Source organism: Polistes canadensis, unplaced genomic scaffold (assembly GCF_001313835.1).
Source record: "Polistes canadensis isolate GaletaPanama2010 unplaced genomic scaffold, ASM131383v1 scaffold_319, whole genome shotgun sequence".
NCBI lineage: Eukaryota > Metazoa > Arthropoda > Insecta > Hymenoptera > Vespidae > Polistes > Polistes canadensis.
The window spans coordinates 155,549-172,561 of NW_014569866.1; the positions used below are offsets into that span (position 1 = coordinate 155,549).

General features: G+C 28.9%; 3 protein-coding genes across 4 annotated transcripts; 1 reads left to right on the plus strand and 2 right to left on the minus strand.

Moving 5' to 3' along the window:
- Positions 1–1,263: 1,263 nt before the first annotated feature.
- Positions 1,264–2,491, plus strand: LOC106791563 (vesicle transport protein SEC20). Its single transcript, XM_014757257.1, has 3 exons — positions 1,264–1,439; positions 1,538–1,952; positions 2,037–2,491. The coding sequence occupies exons 1-3, from the start codon at positions 1,362–1,364 to the stop codon at positions 2,222–2,224; spliced, it is 681 nt and encodes a 226-aa protein (XP_014612743.1). The 5' UTR covers positions 1,264–1,361; the 3' UTR covers positions 2,225–2,491.
- Positions 2,492–2,505: 14 nt separating this feature from the next.
- Positions 2,506–3,969, minus strand: LOC106791562 (hippocalcin-like protein 1). Its single transcript, XM_014757256.1, has 4 exons — positions 3,720–3,969; positions 3,003–3,333; positions 2,719–2,917; positions 2,506–2,561 (listed from the first exon to the last, which is right to left on the minus strand). Exons 1-4 carry the CDS (start codon positions 3,838–3,840, stop codon positions 2,511–2,513), a joined length of 702 nt encoding a protein of 233 aa, XP_014612742.1. The 5' UTR covers positions 3,841–3,969; the 3' UTR covers positions 2,506–2,510.
- A 3,210-nt stretch (positions 3,970–7,179) lies between these two features.
- On the minus strand, positions 7,180–15,458 carry LOC106791560 (phosphoinositide 3-kinase regulatory subunit 4). Of its 2 annotated transcripts, XM_014757251.1 has the most exons (16): positions 13,892–14,085; positions 13,581–13,761; positions 13,345–13,488; positions 12,844–13,189; positions 12,047–12,750; positions 11,663–11,971; positions 11,186–11,569; positions 10,780–11,103; positions 10,375–10,704; positions 10,135–10,288; positions 9,922–10,035; positions 9,636–9,828; positions 9,377–9,542; positions 9,010–9,280; positions 8,611–8,941; positions 7,180–8,516 (listed from the first exon to the last, which is right to left on the minus strand). In XM_014757251.1, the coding sequence occupies exons 1-16, from the start codon at positions 13,981–13,983 to the stop codon at positions 8,288–8,290; spliced, it is 4,272 nt and encodes a 1,423-aa protein (XP_014612737.1). In that variant the 5' UTR covers positions 13,984–14,085; the 3' UTR covers positions 7,180–8,287. The 2 variants fall into 2 exon arrangements, with proteins under 2 accessions (XP_014612737.1, XP_014612739.1); XM_014757253.1 differs by lacking the exons at positions 7,180–8,516; positions 8,611–8,941; positions 9,010–9,280; ... (2 more) ...; positions 9,922–10,035; positions 10,135–10,288 and adding an exon at positions 15,410–15,458 and having other exon boundaries at positions 10,566–10,696; positions 13,892–14,088.
- Between the last annotated feature and the right edge of the window lie 1,555 nt (positions 15,459–17,013).

The following is a 17,013-nucleotide window of genomic DNA, read 5'->3' on the forward strand; positions in this document are numbered from 1 at the left end:
TTGATATTATTTAATTTTTTAAATGCAAAGTGTTAATAATAGGTTCATCGATTAGATCAAATATCTGTTGAGGCATTCGAGTAAATGTAACCGTACGATTTGTATTGTAAAATGCGCTTAGAAAAAGCCTCGCAGCAGAGTTTAGGGCATGAAGAAAGAAGAGGCATTATGCCGAAGAGGCTAAGGCCGAAGAGGCCCCCACAAATTTGTGGTATCAAGTGGGCAACTACATAGACTATTGAGTTATTTTCAAATGTTCAACAGCAAGTTCGAACTTTTCGAGAATAGCTCTCTACTTATATTTTATATTTTATTATATTACAATCTTGCTCGTCATTAATTTGTAGTTGTAATTGGAGATGATGGACCATTCCATCTCCTTGGGACACCAAATTCGTGTCCCTTAAAATCGTCAAAAAAGTTGCATATGTGTTTGGTTAGAGTCAAAAATATTAAAATTTTCGTATTATTAAATTTTGAAGCTTAAATAACGTTCGGTAAATATTACATTAATTTCTCTTTTCTTGTTTTGTTTTTAAGAGTTTTCACTACGATCGTATTTTTTTAAATTTGCAATTTTTCTTTTCTGTAGAATACAGTTTAAAAGTAGTTTATAATAATTAATAGATATTATTTTTGTTAGTAATTTAATACTTGTACTTTTCCTTTTTTTTTTTTTTATTTTTTTTTTAGATTTATCATCTACTTGTTTTGATTTTCTTCTATTAGAGCTCGTAATGTAATATATGAATGCATTTCTGAAGGCACACACGTTTATTAACACAATACATGTTTATACGCTAAAAATTAATTATAATTATTTACAATCCTATTAAAAATATAACATCAAATATTTCTTGAAATGTAACAATGATTTTGAATATCTTTGTTAACAATATGTTTAATCAATGAAAATATCTGTTTTGAATCTTAAAGATCCTATTGTAATTTTATTCTGCTTTTTTATATGATTTGTTTTATATACAGAATTGTTTATTTTTTGGGTATTCTATTTTAACATTTACAGAATAAGTAACTTAAAACTGGTTTAGGGAAAAAAGTAGTTTAATTTCATACACTAGTTTAGAAATTTGTGGTTCTACCATTTACCCACTTTATTGATATATAATTAGTATTAGTTGATTTTTTTATTCAATTTTAATTGGAATATGTTTCAATTATTCTTTCTAATTATTAAAATTTTGTTATTAATTTTTTCAATTATTGCTGATTTAACTGATATATAAGTACCAGTAGGTAAGTGTAGATTTTTCCTTCTGTCGGTAATTCCAAGTGCTTACAAATAGTTAGTGGATCTTATACGTAAACAGGATAACCATAAATTAAAGGTACATAATACGATGGATATTAATAATAATGCGGAATTAATACGACAGGAAATAATTAAAAATCATCTGCAATTTACTGCATTAATACAAGTAAATTAATAAATTTATTGTTACTAAATAGTTTCAGTAAAGATAACCTCAATTCTTGGTTTAAAATACCTTTATTAGAAAAAAAATCTAATTTCTAGGATATACAACAATGTAGTGGACCTTTAGAATTACTTAATGAACTTAATACAGAAGGAAGGGAAAAAATTACAGCATTAAAATCCAGTATAGAAAAGTTAAGTTCTTTAGCCGAAATCAAAGTCGACGAAAAGGAAAGAACAGAATTGCTAGCAGAAATTGAAACATATAAGTGCCAGTTAACTTCATCTCTTAAATCATTTCGCAAAGCCAATGTTATTAGTGCATGTGTTATAGATAAATTGTCAAGAGAGGATTTACTTTCGATATCTGAAGAACAACAAAACGCTCTTCGTAGAAGAAGGGATAAGCAGGGTTTAGCGAGTGCATCTAATCAAGTAACAGATAAACTATTAAGCATTTCCAGACACTTAGCTGAAACAACTCAGAAAAGTGGAGACACTTTAGACACACTCTGTACGAATATAATTACAAATCATTTAATTTATATCTCCTAATATAGAGAACGAGCTTGTAGTAATTCATTGTTTTTTGTTTTAGTAATATCTTCGGATAAAGTGTCTGGAACTAAAAATGAATTGGATCATCAACAGCAAATAATAGTGCAATCTGGAAAATTGTTAGGAAAATATGGTAGACGTGAGGTTACCGATAAAGTAGTACTTTTTTTAGCATTTGCTTTCTTCCTTGCTTGCGTCTTTTATATTTTACAAAAAAGGCTCTTTTAAATATACAAATAAGTTGTACACAAGTTATACCAATGTATAACACTATTCCAAATCTATTCCTTTTGTATTTATAATGTAATGATGAAATACGATCATATGATCTATGAAAAGACAAATTGATTAACTTTTTATAACGAGATATTTTCTCGTAATTATTATTTATTATTGAATCAAATTATATATTTACGAACTAATTAACTAAAAAATAGACAGTCAAAGTGTATAGTATATTTGTACTAAATTTATAAAGAATATTCGAACTATGAACATTGTTTTTCAGTCTATATTACCACCAAAAATGATTAAATTCTGTCAATTGATTCTGGATAAGCGTATCCTGTAATGAATAAAATAGAAAGACAATGTTTATTTAATAATACTAATCTTAAATGTCTTTTTTACCATTTGTTAGGATTATTATCATAAGATTTTGCAATAAGAAAAAAATGATGATATTATAAATAATGTAATTAAAAAATCTAATCTAACTATACATTTTTGCAACTGGCTATAAATTCCTCTATGGATATCATTCCATCCTTATTAATATCCATCTTTTCAAAAAGTTTATCCACGTGATTGTTTACCATATTCCAGACAGTTTGATCGTTGTTTATCATTTCATAAATAGCTGATATTGTCGTCGTCATTTCGTTTTTTGAGATACAACCGTCTCCATTTAAATCATAAAATCTAGACAAGTTGGTAAAAATCGAAGTTATTTTAAACGCGTTTAATTGAAATTTCTCGATCTTGTAAGAAATTGTAGGTTTTTTACTGAAATATCCATTTTAGTTTTTCATCATTAGTTCCTTTGACGATCGTAGCTATTCCTAGAAGCAAATCTCCAAATGTGACAATGCCGTCCTTATTTGTGTCAAAATTATTGAATACCATCTGTGCATATTTTGCAGAATCACCAAGCGGAAAAAGTTTAGCATAGGCCGGTTTAATATCATTGGTAGTAACAGTTCCTCTTGGACAATACTGTTTAAATGCACGATATAATCTCTGTATTTCTTCCTTCGAAAATCCTGTATTATGCATCAAAGAAGATAATCTTTCTGGTAGAACATACGTTTGTTGCTTTTCTTCGTCTTGAAAATTCTCTGCGAATATATATATATATATATATGCAATAATAAATCAAAGGAAGAAAGTCAAACGATACTTAGAAACTTTATGTGATATTATGTTAATTAACACGTTCGTTTCTACGATCTTGTTGAAAAAAAAAATATTATTTTACACAACGTGCCACGCATATTAATTTATATGCATATAAAATATATTAAGTAGTCTTTAAAACATATATACGTGATAAATTAAATTATTATAAAAACAGCTAATTTTTTTTCTTTTCTGATGTCATAATTAATAAATAATATTATAATATTATAATAATTTTCGAGGGGGATTTTCTTAAAATAAACCGTCACATCATACATATGTGACGTTAGGAAACGAACGTGTTAATTTCATTTATTTATCATACCAGTTATTCTTTGAATACTCTTTTTAACTTTTGTCAAACTACGTTGCATCTTCATTGACAAGCTAGGACGACGCGGAACTTCCATTCTGTCTTGATTAGTTAGATTACTATTGCACGACATAATCCTTTTTTCAATTAATTTTCTCCCAGTTAATTATCATAATTATATATAAAAATAACATGGTCCAAATTTAGGATACAAATTAAAAAAAAAATAATAGGAAATTCATTTGGTAATTTTTGATCGTTTCCGAACTTTACTTCGTAATATTAAAACATATCGAAATTATTGAATTTAAATAATTAAAATAAACAATAATAATCGTTTGATCAGTTTTGTTAAAGGATCGCGTCTATTTCGTTTAAAATTTACATTTGACTTGGCGGTATTCCAAAATACGGTGATGTCGCATTACAAAAGAATCGTTGATTCGTTAAAATAAGTCGACCGCAGAAAACAGGAAAGTGCAGAAACCATCTCAATCGCGAAACTGAACGGAACTGACGCACGTGGGCACCGATGACCCTTCATGTCTCGGGTATGAGAAGCGTTTTCGGGGAAAAGCAGTCATGAAAATATTTAGACGATTCGTCGTGACCGTGCTACTACTCTCTCTCTTTCTCTCTGTTAAGATTTTAAACTATATGCTTTGATATTCAAATAGGCACACTGCCACGAGAAATGTTTATTAAAAAAGGATATTTACAATTTTCCTAATTTTTAATATTATTATGTTTTTTTTCTGTCTTAAAATCTGATTAATAACTTCAAATCGTTTTCCTTTTAATTTTCTATTTCAAGAAAATATATTTGAAATTTTTAAAGATTACATTTATATAGACTTTTTTGTTTTCCTAAATTTTTAATGTTAATTTTTATCATTTTTATATATCTTTTTAATAAACTTCTTGACAATCTTATATAAATGTTACTTTATTAGAAATGAACGTAGCGACCAATTGATATTCCCAGGTGCAATGAATTATTCGTTAGGAATACAAATAAGTTGTTGATGAGGGGATGAAGCAAATTTCTTTGTTACATTTAATTCACATTTTCTACGCATTTCGATACAGGAGAGATAAATCTCGTTCTTGAAATAATTATGATAAATTTTAATTTTTTTCTTCATTTCTACAAAGAATGACCGTGACCAGTTATTCTTATCAATGGTCGAAGTTCATCTTTGTTAGCTTAGTATCATAATCTATGATGATTCATACGATTGGGCAAATATTTTCCCAATAAATATAAACTTGTTACCGAATTATAGAAAATCAAATTGCGGCGAACTGGTTCGGATTAAACGTAAGAACAGACTTTCTCTGCCAAATGCTATTAATAGTCTAGTAGCCTGGAAACTAGCTATTACGGTAATAGGAAATGATAGTGCTAGTTGCAAGATTAGCTTGCTATAAATTACTTGGATATTTTATTGATGCAAACTGTTGCTACTTAGGGTCTTCAAATTTACAAGAAGTGGTTCGTACTCGACATGTAAACAATTTTTGGACGAATAGCATAATCATTTCACATGAAATATTTATTTAACATTAAATTAAATTTTTAATTAAATTTTTGCACATTCATTATTTTCATTTTTATTTATTATTTAATTGCCAATAACAAATTGATTATTACCTGCAGTTAATTGTCAAATAACAAATCGTTTGATTGTAATGCATATACCAAACAGAAATAAGTAGTATAAAAAAAAGAATAAAAAAAGATCGAATTGTTCAAGATCCAATCATAACGCATAAACACGTGCATAATATCGTTATAGGTCATCCTTCACACTATATTTCAATGTAAAACAGTTATCAATTTCGTTGGTGCGTGTGAAAGATAAAAACCACAAGGATGAGAATTATATATTTATCGTTGAAGTCTTATGAATGAAATTATATAGGTCGCATACAGTGCCTTCTCGTAATAACTTGAGTAGTACTACATAAAAGCTAAAAAAAAAAACATATTGTATAACCCATTTATATGTGGAATGTTAAGATTGTTATTTCATATTATGATATTTGAATTAATTTAATTTCTTTTAAAATAATGAAGTTAAAAATAATTAAATACCTTTAATTATTCGTTCTTTTACGAGTTTGAGGGGTTCCTTTTTTTAAAAATCGTTTAACAAGTTTTCAAATCTGTTTCGCATTTCTATATTACAAAATTGTACAAATTAAAATTAACATATTAAATGAAAATAAGACTAAAAAAATGATAAAAATTGCTTTGGCTTTCTTTCCTTTTAAACATAAAATTTGCTTTGGATCGATAATTTGACAAATTGTAGGAAACGATATGAGTAATAGTAATTAAATCAGTAAATCGTCCTCATTATTTCTTTAAATGATGTTTATACGCATGTAGAATACGAAAAGATATTTTAATAGCATACGTTTATTGAATCAAAATGACTTCGAACAACAACAATGGTCAGAAAATTCTCCCGGTTCTTTCCAAGTTCAATGCGACGAGAAATATCCCCCTTTATTTTTCTTTTTTCCTTTTCATCATGTTATATTTACTCGTATAGAATATCAAGTGGGAGTCAGCTGATAAAAATAATCTTTCTTTTCCTTCTTTTTAAGGAAACCTTTTTTTTTTTTTTATATATTAGGAATCGTGTTCTAAATTTGCTAGGCAAACTAATCTCATTGTCAAATATGAATTCGTCGTTAAACTTCGTAGAATCTTATTCGCAAGTATTAATCGTCACGATTTTTCTGAACGAGTAGGGCGTGTTGTTGGTGTATATAAAAGAACTGTAAGCATCCAGCATCTCTTCATTACGAAAGTGTATTTCTTATAACGTACAAGTTCTAATACTTTTTCAAATAGAAAATATTTCCTCGAGGATAAATAATCTTTTTGAATAAAACAAGATAAAGAAGAATTGATTATGTGTTAAATGTACCGTGCATCACAATAATTGGGGAGATATTTGAAATAAAAAGTTCATTGATATCAGGTCAGCTTTACTTTTTTAAATAATATATATATCTATATGTATTATATGTATAAATAACAGGAAAGAAAAAGGAGAGATAGCATAGCTGATTATATATAATGCTCAGAAAGTGTGAAATTTGAAAGTCACAAAGGAGAGCGTCAAGTACGTGATGTAATATGCCGCGTTTTGACATGCGTTATTTATTCCTAGCATATCCACTTTCCCGACTAGAAGAGTAATAATCGTTCTCCTAGATTTTCATTTAATTTATTAAGTCGAGAAACAATCATTTATAGTAATAAAGTTTGTGCATATATATATATATATATATTTTAGGTCGATAGTGTCTCGAAATTATCGAAGTGAAAACAGTATAGTGCATAAATTGGAGCAGTAATTAATTTTAAAAAGAAAAAAAAAATTAACAAGAAGTTTGATTTTTCTTTTACGCGCATCAATCAAAATAAACGGGAAAGATGAAAACTTTCTTTCTCTTTTTCTTATTAATTGGCAACGTTATTTGCGCTCCATGGTTGGATTTACTTTTTGGAGAACAACAAACTTATCCTGATCATAGATCTGATTATTATTTGAATCAACGTTACAAGCAACGCCAAGGAAGAGGTGGGAAGGAACGTTGGAAGCAAATTTGCAGGACTATAAATGGAGATCCCTATACATTTCCAGGACAAGTACCTTACCCCGCTGCTCCAGTGTGTCCATGGTAAAATAATATTTCGAATCCGTTTCGTTACCCGTGCCAAAATATTAATATGATTATTAAAGGTATAATAATAATAATAATAACAAAAATGTTAGTTTTAAAAATATGAATTTATTATAATAATGTTCTAAACTCTATTTAAAAGAGTATTTCAGTCAGATATAGACATTAGTCCTAAATAAGCATTAATACTAGAGTCACGGTTCGCCTGTCTGTCGTGCACATGACGTGTGTATGTGTACACGTGTATTTGAATGTGTATTAATTATGCAAAAAAATAGGCAAGCATAAAAATAAGAAAAGCTTTGTACATCATTCATCGATTTCCTTATTCCAATAAGAAACCAGTTCTCCAGTCATACGTGTGGATGTTATCGATCACGTATCATTTAATCGTATTGGAATACTCTCTATTATCGAGTATGTACTTATGTAACGTACAAAAATAAATTATTTACAGTATGTATGAAATATTATCGTCTTAAAATACGGTAGGTTTTTTTTTATATATTTTTTTTTTTTCTTTTTGAAACTGCATTACGTAATGCATCCTTGAATTTCTACGCTTCAACGATTTGTTGTTTTTCTTCCGTAAATTAGTGTTTACCCCATGACTATTTTTAATTAATAGAAAGTATATATATATATACTTTATATATATATATATATAGATTAATTTATGTGTATATAAATATGAATATATACAATTTAGAATCACAGAAATATTACCATAGGAGTCTTGTATCTACGAAATGTCGATGTTCAATTATTTGTAAATGTACAAATATTTTATGCGACAAGAATCTTGCACAAAGTAAACCATAGTTTACAAAAGCTTGAACGAATGATGTATAGAGTAAATGATATAAGGAAAACAATCATTTCCAAACTTGAATTAATCCATCTTTGCTGCCTGTGAGTATACACGTATTAGACATGGATACGGCAGATATGGTATCATGGTGACCAGATGGCGGAGTTTCTGGTCCTTGTCCATCTTCTTCTGGATTTCTTCCTCTAACACCACTATTACCTCCTGACGAGGGTATAGAACAACCACCTGCCAATACTTCTTGAACTACATTTGTACCGTCTATCAAGCGTTGCCTGTAAACAATTAGATTGACAAAGATATTATCTCAAATATAAAATTATTTTTTACAACAGAAAATAGAATTATTTAATATAAGGATACACTTACTCATATGCGTATGAATTTGGTGGAACAACGTCATTGGCAGCAGGTAATGCAACATGAGAATCATTGGGTGTGTTTAAATCCCAAAAACGTAATCGCATGTCAGTTCCACCAGCTAATAAGAAACCAGAGCGATCAATGCATCCTGAATACATTGAATGAACGCTGTAACCACTTTGACTATGACTAAGCGGTGGTGCACTTGATGCCCAAAGTACCATCTGTCTGAAACCTGTTTCTAAATTCCACATGGAAATTTCATTGTTTCCTTGTACGGCTGATATTATCCATGAAGGTTCAGTTGGATGCGTTATTACCTTTTTAACTCTTGCCCCTAATGTATACATAAAAATAGTATTAATTACAAGTCATTTATAATTTTGTAATAAAATTTATAATTACCCGTTGGATGTTTTATATTTGTAATTGGTAATTGGAATCGTAAATCCCAACAAGTATGAACACCTGAGCTTGTACCAAGAGTTAACCATTGCTGATAACTATTAACACAAAATGAAGTTATTATTCCATACTTCAAATCATTTTCCAAACGCCAAGTTGTTCCAGGACATCGCAAATCCCAACCAACTAAGGATCCATATAGTGAAGCATATACAAGAACTGATTGTGATCCAGAATCTAAATATTGTATATCGACTACACATCCTTCGTCCTAAAAAATGAAGAGATTATATTTCTCAATTAATGACAAACGAAATTTGTTAATGATATATATATAATAAATAATAAGAAAAAGAATATATATTACTTGAAGATCTAATTGTCGAGAATATAGAATACTCATTTTACTGGAATTAGGTTCTATCCTTAATACAAATACTGTCCCAGACATACTAGCAGAACTTGCTATTGATTGTCCTTGTTCACAGACAGCTAAACCAACAAGAGGACCACTTCTGTTCATGTATGTTTGCCTATTACACAAAGTATAACAAATATTTATATATATACATACTTTATTAAATAATAGACATTTAAAAAAGTTTTCATAAATATAACCAAAATACCTAGAACGATTAGCAATATTACGACCTTCCATTCTACTAGCATCCCATATTTTAATACACCCATCCGCCGAAGAACTAGCAAAGAGACTACTGTCTGGAATAGACACTAAACTATTAACACCAGCTCTATGTTCGTGAAGATGAGCAACGGGAACACCTCGAGGTCTCCATCCACTTGGTAATAATCTAGAGCCTTTTATTAATATTATTATTAATTAATTAAATAATGAGAGTATATAAAATGATATTGTGATTTTAAATAGAAATTTTGATCATTTTTATTTACCAGTTTGCCACGCAATATTATCTGCCCAATGTTGTGCTCTTAAAGCAGCAGCATGTTGCTCCTGTTTTCTATAAGTCAATTGTCTTACTTCCAATCTGCAGGGTGCACATCGATCTGCAAAACCGTAAAGTGTTGTATCTGTTGTAATATGACAAATTAGTGAAACTGTTCATTCATTAGAAATAAGTAAGCTTATGTTACAAAGTATCATACATTGTATATAAGAACGTTCATGAAGAGAGTGATCGTTTATGCTATTCATGTCGGACAGGCTATGCTGTGGCGATAAATGTATATCACCTCCGTGTATACTTTGATTAGGACTTCCACTAGTTATAGCCAAATCCGCCATTTTTAAAACTGCATGCTAAATTATTATTAAGAAATATTAGAAATTGTTTATAGTCTGTAGATGTTGTAATAGTACCTGATATTATCTTAGTTACTCAGTACCTGAGTATTATCTTGAGCTGCAAACATCGTACGCCATTCTTGATTCATTGATGCATAAGTACCAGTAGTATCAGACGTTCTTCTATCTAATCGTTTGTAAGATGGAAGACCTAAGTCAGCTTTTGTATCTGGATAGAGTATAACAATGTGATGTCTTATTTTATCCTTCATAGTATTTAATTCTAATTTTCCATCCAAAAGTTTAACCATGTTCTGTTTAGTATCAGCTGAATTACGGTATTTATTTATTTTCATTAAATGCGGCTTCATTATGAGCAATTGGTCCTCAACCATTTCCGACATTGATTCTGAATTCAAACGTCTAAAAAGCTAAGAGATTTGTTCAGTTCTCTATAATTGTAGTTTTAAAAATTCATATATTTTAACGACAACAGTTAAACTTACATTGCGTAATGCAGTTGACATGTCATTATATTGTGATACCATTCCAGTAGTTGCTTTAACCCTTGCAGATTGTTTCTGTTCGAGAACTTGAAATAATTCCTCTATATCATTATATTTAACTATTGCATCATAAACTATACGTGGAATAGGTGCAACAAGAGCTTCTAGTAGTAAAACTTCCTTTTCAATTTGAATAAGTGAATGTTTTAAATACGGTTGAATCATTGTTTGAACTTTACATTGGACATCAACTACATTTAGTGTTCTTGCTGATGCTGATATAAATCCTACAGTTGCATGTCTTATCCATAAGTTCGGATGTACCTGTAAGAATTGATATTGTTATCTTTGACGATTAAATATAAAAGAAGAAAATATTTTTAATTATATACAAATAAAAACGTACTAAGAAAACCATAGTCTCCGATAAAAGTTGGTATAAAGCAGATTTATGTAATAAACCCAATTCAGTAAGAGTTGTCATTGCATTAATAGCTTTTGTTGTAACAAATTCCTCAGGGTCTGCTAAACCTTGTTGAAGAAGAGGCATAAGTATCGGACTACTATGCCAACCAACATAAGCTGCTACTCCAACAATGCATTTAAAAAATGATGCTCTAAGTTCTTTATCTTCTTTATCATTTAAGAAAGTAATAACGTGACTTAATAAAATGTCATTTGCTTTTTGCTTTCCAAAAAACACACACAATTTGTTTATTCCATTTTCCATTAAAGTCTGCTTTACCAAGTTTTGTGGATCTGTTAAAAGTGTAGACACAGATTGTTGTACCTAAAATATAAAGTATTATGTGGCAATATAAGCCATCAGAAAAGGATCATGCAACTATAGCTATTAAATACATTTAATCATAGCTTTATTTACCATTTCGTGCAATGTTTGCAGCTCATTATCATAGCTAGGCTTTGGTCCTTCTTTGTTTCCAAAATTAGATAAATGAGAATTTTCCAGATATCGTATTGCAATATGAGCCAGATGAGCAATATTTTCTGCATAAGCTGCTCTCACAATAACAGCTTCATCTTGAGTAAGGTGCGATAATCCGGGTAGAATATATTCAGGAAATATCTTCACATCGGAAGGTGGAATCGATCTCACAAGATGTAGACATTTAGTTAACGTATGGATAGCGGATACCCTTACACGTGGTGCTGGATCATGAACTAAATAAAACTATAAAAATACAGTTTATATGTTATACATAATTTTCTTCAGCATTCTATAATTAAATAATAAATAAATTCTTACAATATACGGTAAGATTCTGTCAAGAATAGTTTCATCTGAGGTATGTTCCGCCAATTCAAGTAGAATTTCTAAACTCTGTAATTTAGATTGTGAATGATGAAGACCTCTTATACAAGAGGTTACTAATTGTGTTACAATAACTAGACCATCCAAAATTTCAGCACGAGTAGTACTTTCATCTATCCCTGGACTATTCCTTATTGCCTGAGATGATTTCAAATGCAAATTTTCTTCTATTGAAATATCACAGTTTTGATCAGATATTGATGAGGTCGTAACTTCATTCTTATAACATTGATCAGTGTCCATTTCAACTACTATATTTTCTTCATCTTGATCAACATTCTTTTTAGATTCTATACTAAAATCGCATTCGCCGTTATTATCATCATTAACTTTCGTATTTTTCGTCCGAGTTTCTTCCTCTTTAAATATGCTTATAATATTTCCAATATCTTTTTTTAATCTGTTAATTTTCTCATCCGGCGAAAGAATAGGTGCTGCAGAAAAAATAAGCATGTACGACTGTAGAAATGAATAAAAATATTCTGGAAATACTGTTCCACGAGCTTGCGCTAAATAAATTTCTGCGCTCTTTCGATTAGCAGGGTTCCTTTCTAGCATAGAAGCAAGTAATTCTCTTATACCATCTTTTTGTATAGAATCCAAATGTCTAGTAACTGAATATTCATTATTCCTATATGCTAGAGACAACATTAAAGTAATGAAATAATTCAAGTTACAAAATTTTAATAGATTTTTATAATATCTGCATATATTAAAAATATCAATCGTACCTAAAAGTTGAGAAAAATCGAATGGTGGATGTCCTTCGTTATATAATTCTGTAAGAGCACAGCCTGCAGAGAAGATATCCATCATTGGATTTAAATCACCAGTTTTGACTTCCTGTTCAGGTAATAAAATATTATTGCTCAATTCAGCAGATAATGTTTTAACAAATCTTTCTGGTGCTATGTAACATGTTCTTCTTCTTGACGTGTCAAAAAAATATGAAAAATCAGCAGGATTATCCTCTGGTAGATAAGTTGGTTTAAAACTTGCAAAATCTGTTAGCAGGACCCAGTTCCAACTGGTTATCATTATATTTTCTAATTTGATATCACCATGGCAAACTCCAAACTATTATAAAAACAAATCAGAAGAAATTATATATAAATTTATCTTAGGAGGTATATTAAATATTAATTCCTTGCAATATAACACTGTGTAAAAATTGTGATAAACTTTATGGTTCAATGCGTTAAATTGCATTGCATAAGCTTAAAAATATTTACCTTGTGAGCTTGGTGAAGTGCATAGAGAACTTGAAAAGTAATCCACTCTTTTTCAATGTAAGTTAAAAATGGTCTAGTACTAATTCTATCGTATAAGGAATATTTAACATATTCTCTCATTATCGAGCCAGCTTTTTCTGTCAACTGATAAAAAAAAAACATAATAATATAATTTTCTCTTTACAGTCATTATAGATAAATACCATAATTAGTTAGTGTTATTTTCTAAAACTTACAATTGTTTTTTGAAAGGGTAAACAATTGACCGCAGAAGCAAGCTTAGATCTAATCTCTTCTAGTTTTTCCTTATATGCTGATAATGGTAATGTTGGATCATGTATCGCAAATACTTTGACTACTATCAAACCCTCATCGCTTCTTGCTCTTGCTACTTTAAAAAATCTAGTGCTTCCTAAACTGTATAATAACAATATAAAATTTTTATTTGCATAGATCAACAATGCATCATCAAATGTTATATAGGTTTTTTTATACAAGTTGACATTTAATGAAATTCATTAAATTGGGTTAAGGTTAGATTACTTACTTAACATCGAATAATAAATCATTGTGATCTGTTAAATAATGTTCTACTGGAAATATTTGGCTGGGGGCAATGCCCACTAGTTGATTTCCCATTTTGTAAGAATATTGTTGCAGAGTACTGATTTATTGACCTCCGGCATCCATATTGTGCTAACTTCACTTTCTAATGAAACCAGGCTAGTTTCAACAAAATTATTCCTAGATTTATACATTGCGCATTTGATTAATATGTTATTATTAAATTTATAAATATTGTTCTTCGAGTTAGACCATTTTATAATTAATTTCAATAATAAAATCATAAAAATTGTAGTCTTATTTAAAATGAAAAACAAAATTATGCATGCAATGTAATATTTGAATTTGAACTAACTAGTTTTTATATTCTTAGCAATTGGCAACACTTGTATTTTTAAAATTCTCTTATTAATGAATTGCGCGGGTAAAATGTTGAATTTTTATTTTCTGATTTGTTTTTTATTAAATTTGTATTTTTTTCTTTCGAATTTAATAGAGTTAAGTAGGTTTTTTTTTAATACTCTATAATATATTTTGTAATTCATTGAATTTAGAGATACAATATCTTTATCGATCCATCATGTATTTCATTATCTTCAGATAAAATGAAATCTGACGACGCCATTTAAACAATTCAATCGTCACAGTTATTTATGTAATATTATCATACGGATAATTTATAATCCACATTTCCTTGTTAGATAATTAAAAAATAAAAAAAAAAGAAAGAATTCATTAGGATGAATTTTATGTACAAAAAATGCGTTGTTAATTATTAAAAAAAGAATTTTTAAGTAGATTTTTCTAATAGACATAGAATAGTTTTTTGCGGTTTCGGTATCTTAATGGTATCTTAATGGAGAGAGAGAGAGAGAGAGAGAGACTTTGATAAAAATAATTAAATAATTAATATTAGGTTTTATTTTCAGATTTTTTTCTTTTAGTTTTATTAAAATTCGATAAAAGGTATTTTTTATACAGATAATCTTCTTGTTGTACAATTAACTAGATTTTCCTAAATTTCGTATTATACAAAACGAAAAAGTAGAATAAAAAATAGGATTAGGTATTATATACACGTATTCCGAAAACAGTATGTTAAAAAATATATATATAAATATGTAAATATGTATTTGGAGAAAAGTAATGTTAAATTCTAATATTCTAAAATGTACGAATAAAAAATATCAAATGAGAAATTGCTTGCACAATTGAATAAAACTCTGATTGTGTCTCGTATTTTATAGGCATTAAATTGTTTTAAGAATGTCGTTTTATGTTAGATGGGTGATTTACCTGATAATTGAATTTTTTTACGCGCAAACGAAAGCAATTATTTTTTAAAAGTCCAAATACATGATTTTATTATTCTTTCTAATCTATTGTTTCAAGTATATGTGTATTTACTTACCGATTGATCATTTGATTAAAATTTCTTCCAGAACGATGATGATTATTATTACGAAGAAATGAAATAAGCAGATGTTGAAAAAAGTCTTACCGTTCGTTTCGAAATTTCGACTTAAGCTTGTAAGATAAGTGTCGAGCACAAAAATTTCCACCAGACACGCGTCAAGCAAGTGTGTCCTCGGAATTTTCTATATATGCATGTATGTATGTATTATATATACACGTATGTGTATACACCTATCTATAGGTAAACTAGATAAGAAAAACATCGTCGCGTTATTTTCAAAGGCAATCATCAAAAAAAAAATGAAATTGGGATATTTTAGAATTCGAATGAAATCATTTTAACATTTCCCTCATTTCTCTTTTTTTTTTCTTTTTTTTATTTTATTCTCTTTCTTTGATTTTTTCCAAATTATTACATAATACAAAATGACACAAACTTTCTTTACGCACGCAAGCACGCACGCACACATACACGTAGATAAATTTTATTATTAGAAATTTTTATACACACACACACACACACATATACATGGCACAAACACACGAAACTTACATCTAATCAACATCTGGCTGATTATTCGAACTATATAATTTCTTTTGCCGATTATCTTTTTTCGATAATATTTCACGATTTTATTTCAAATATTATAGAAATGTCTTTTCGAAAATACGTTGTGTAACATTTGTAATATTTTGCTTTTTTAAATTAAAATTAAGTTAAAAGAGAAAGAGACTCGATTATTCGGGGGACGTTTGAAAAGACATTTACGAGGTTGTATGTCTTCTGTGCAGCAAATACACTTAACTAGTTTAAGTAAATCTACTATATATGTGCAATAAATACATACATACATTCATATATACATTGAAAGAACACGTAATCATATCGTCTGGTGTGTCTTTTAACAAAACCAAAGATGCGGAGCGTTATGAAACACGCACTTGCCGGAAGAATGCTTATTTCTTTCTCTCTTTTTCTTTTCTATAACTTAGCTCAATGTAATATGTACAACATGTTACATGTATACGTGGTTACGATAATTGCATTTGGTTTCTTAGTCGACACTTAAGAAACTAATTTATTAACCCGTAGTTCTTAACGTATCGCCACAACTTTAGATAAAATTCAAAGAGATATAGAAAAAAAACAAAACGAAATAAAAAAACAACAGAGACTATTGCTTAACGTGATTTGAATAAAAAAAATACGAAAGTAAACATTACATTGAAATATTTCAATGTAAACCATTTAATCGCACCCTTTTTGTTTATCGTTAAATCAATCGTAATATTCGATAATTTTAAGCGAAAATTTGTATAATCAATTCAAAAACTTTCGTTCAATGTTTGCCGAATTAAAAATACAATTTTTCTTTTCGTTTTTTTTTTTTTTTATAAATTTTCGTCAGAGGATCATATTTTTAACACACATAAGTAGATTAGTCGTTAATTCATGCACGAATGCATGTATGCATGGATGTTCTTCTTACACATTGATACACATTGAAAAGATCGCGTTTCTCTCGAACAAGGTGGGTGGAGTTCGAACTCGCTTGCTTATCGCGATAATTAAATGGAGTTATTTATGATAGGTATACTGCGAACTACGAACGCAATGTCGAGTTTATAATGTTCGCTTCTTTCTATGCGCGATATCTAACTTTAATATCTCGAAAGTATAACGAGTTT

What these genes read in the sequence shown, in the direction of transcription:
- LOC106791562 (XM_014757256.1), bottom strand. Translation starts at nt 3,840, where the DNA reads ATGTCGTGCAATAGTAATCTAACTAATCAAGACAGAATGGAAGTTCCG. An exon ending in GAGTATTCAAAGAATAACTG is followed by an intron (nt 3,334 to 3,719) that starts GTATGATAAATA and finishes ATATATTCGCAG; the next exon opens with AGAATTTTCAAGACGAAGAA. An exon ending in AAACTAAAATGGATATTTCA is followed by an intron (nt 2,918 to 3,002) that starts GTAAAAAACCTA and finishes CAACTTGTCTAG; the next exon opens with ATTTTATGATTTAAATGGAG.
- LOC106791560 (XM_014757251.1), bottom strand. Translation starts at nt 13,983, where the DNA reads ATGGGAAATCAACTAGTGGGCATTGCCCCCAGCCAAATATTTCCAGTA. An exon ending in ACAGAATCTTACCGTATATT is followed by an intron (nt 11,972 to 12,046) that starts GTAAGAATTTAT and finishes GTATTTTTATAG; the next exon opens with TTTTATTTAGTTCATGATCC. An exon ending in CAGCTCAAGATAATACTCAG is followed by an intron (nt 10,289 to 10,374) that starts GTACTGAGTAAC and finishes ATAATAATTTAG; the next exon opens with CATGCAGTTTTAAAAATGGC.
- LOC106791563 (XM_014757257.1), top strand. Translation starts at nt 1,362, where the DNA reads ATGGATATTAATAATAATGCGGAATTAATACGACAGGAAATAATTAAA. An exon ending in AATTTACTGCATTAATACAA is followed by an intron (nt 1,440 to 1,537) that starts GTAAATTAATAA and finishes TCTAATTTCTAG; the next exon opens with GATATACAACAATGTAGTGG. An exon ending in AGACACTTTAGACACACTCT is followed by an intron (nt 1,953 to 2,036) that starts GTACGAATATAA and finishes TTTTTGTTTTAG; the next exon opens with TAATATCTTCGGATAAAGTG.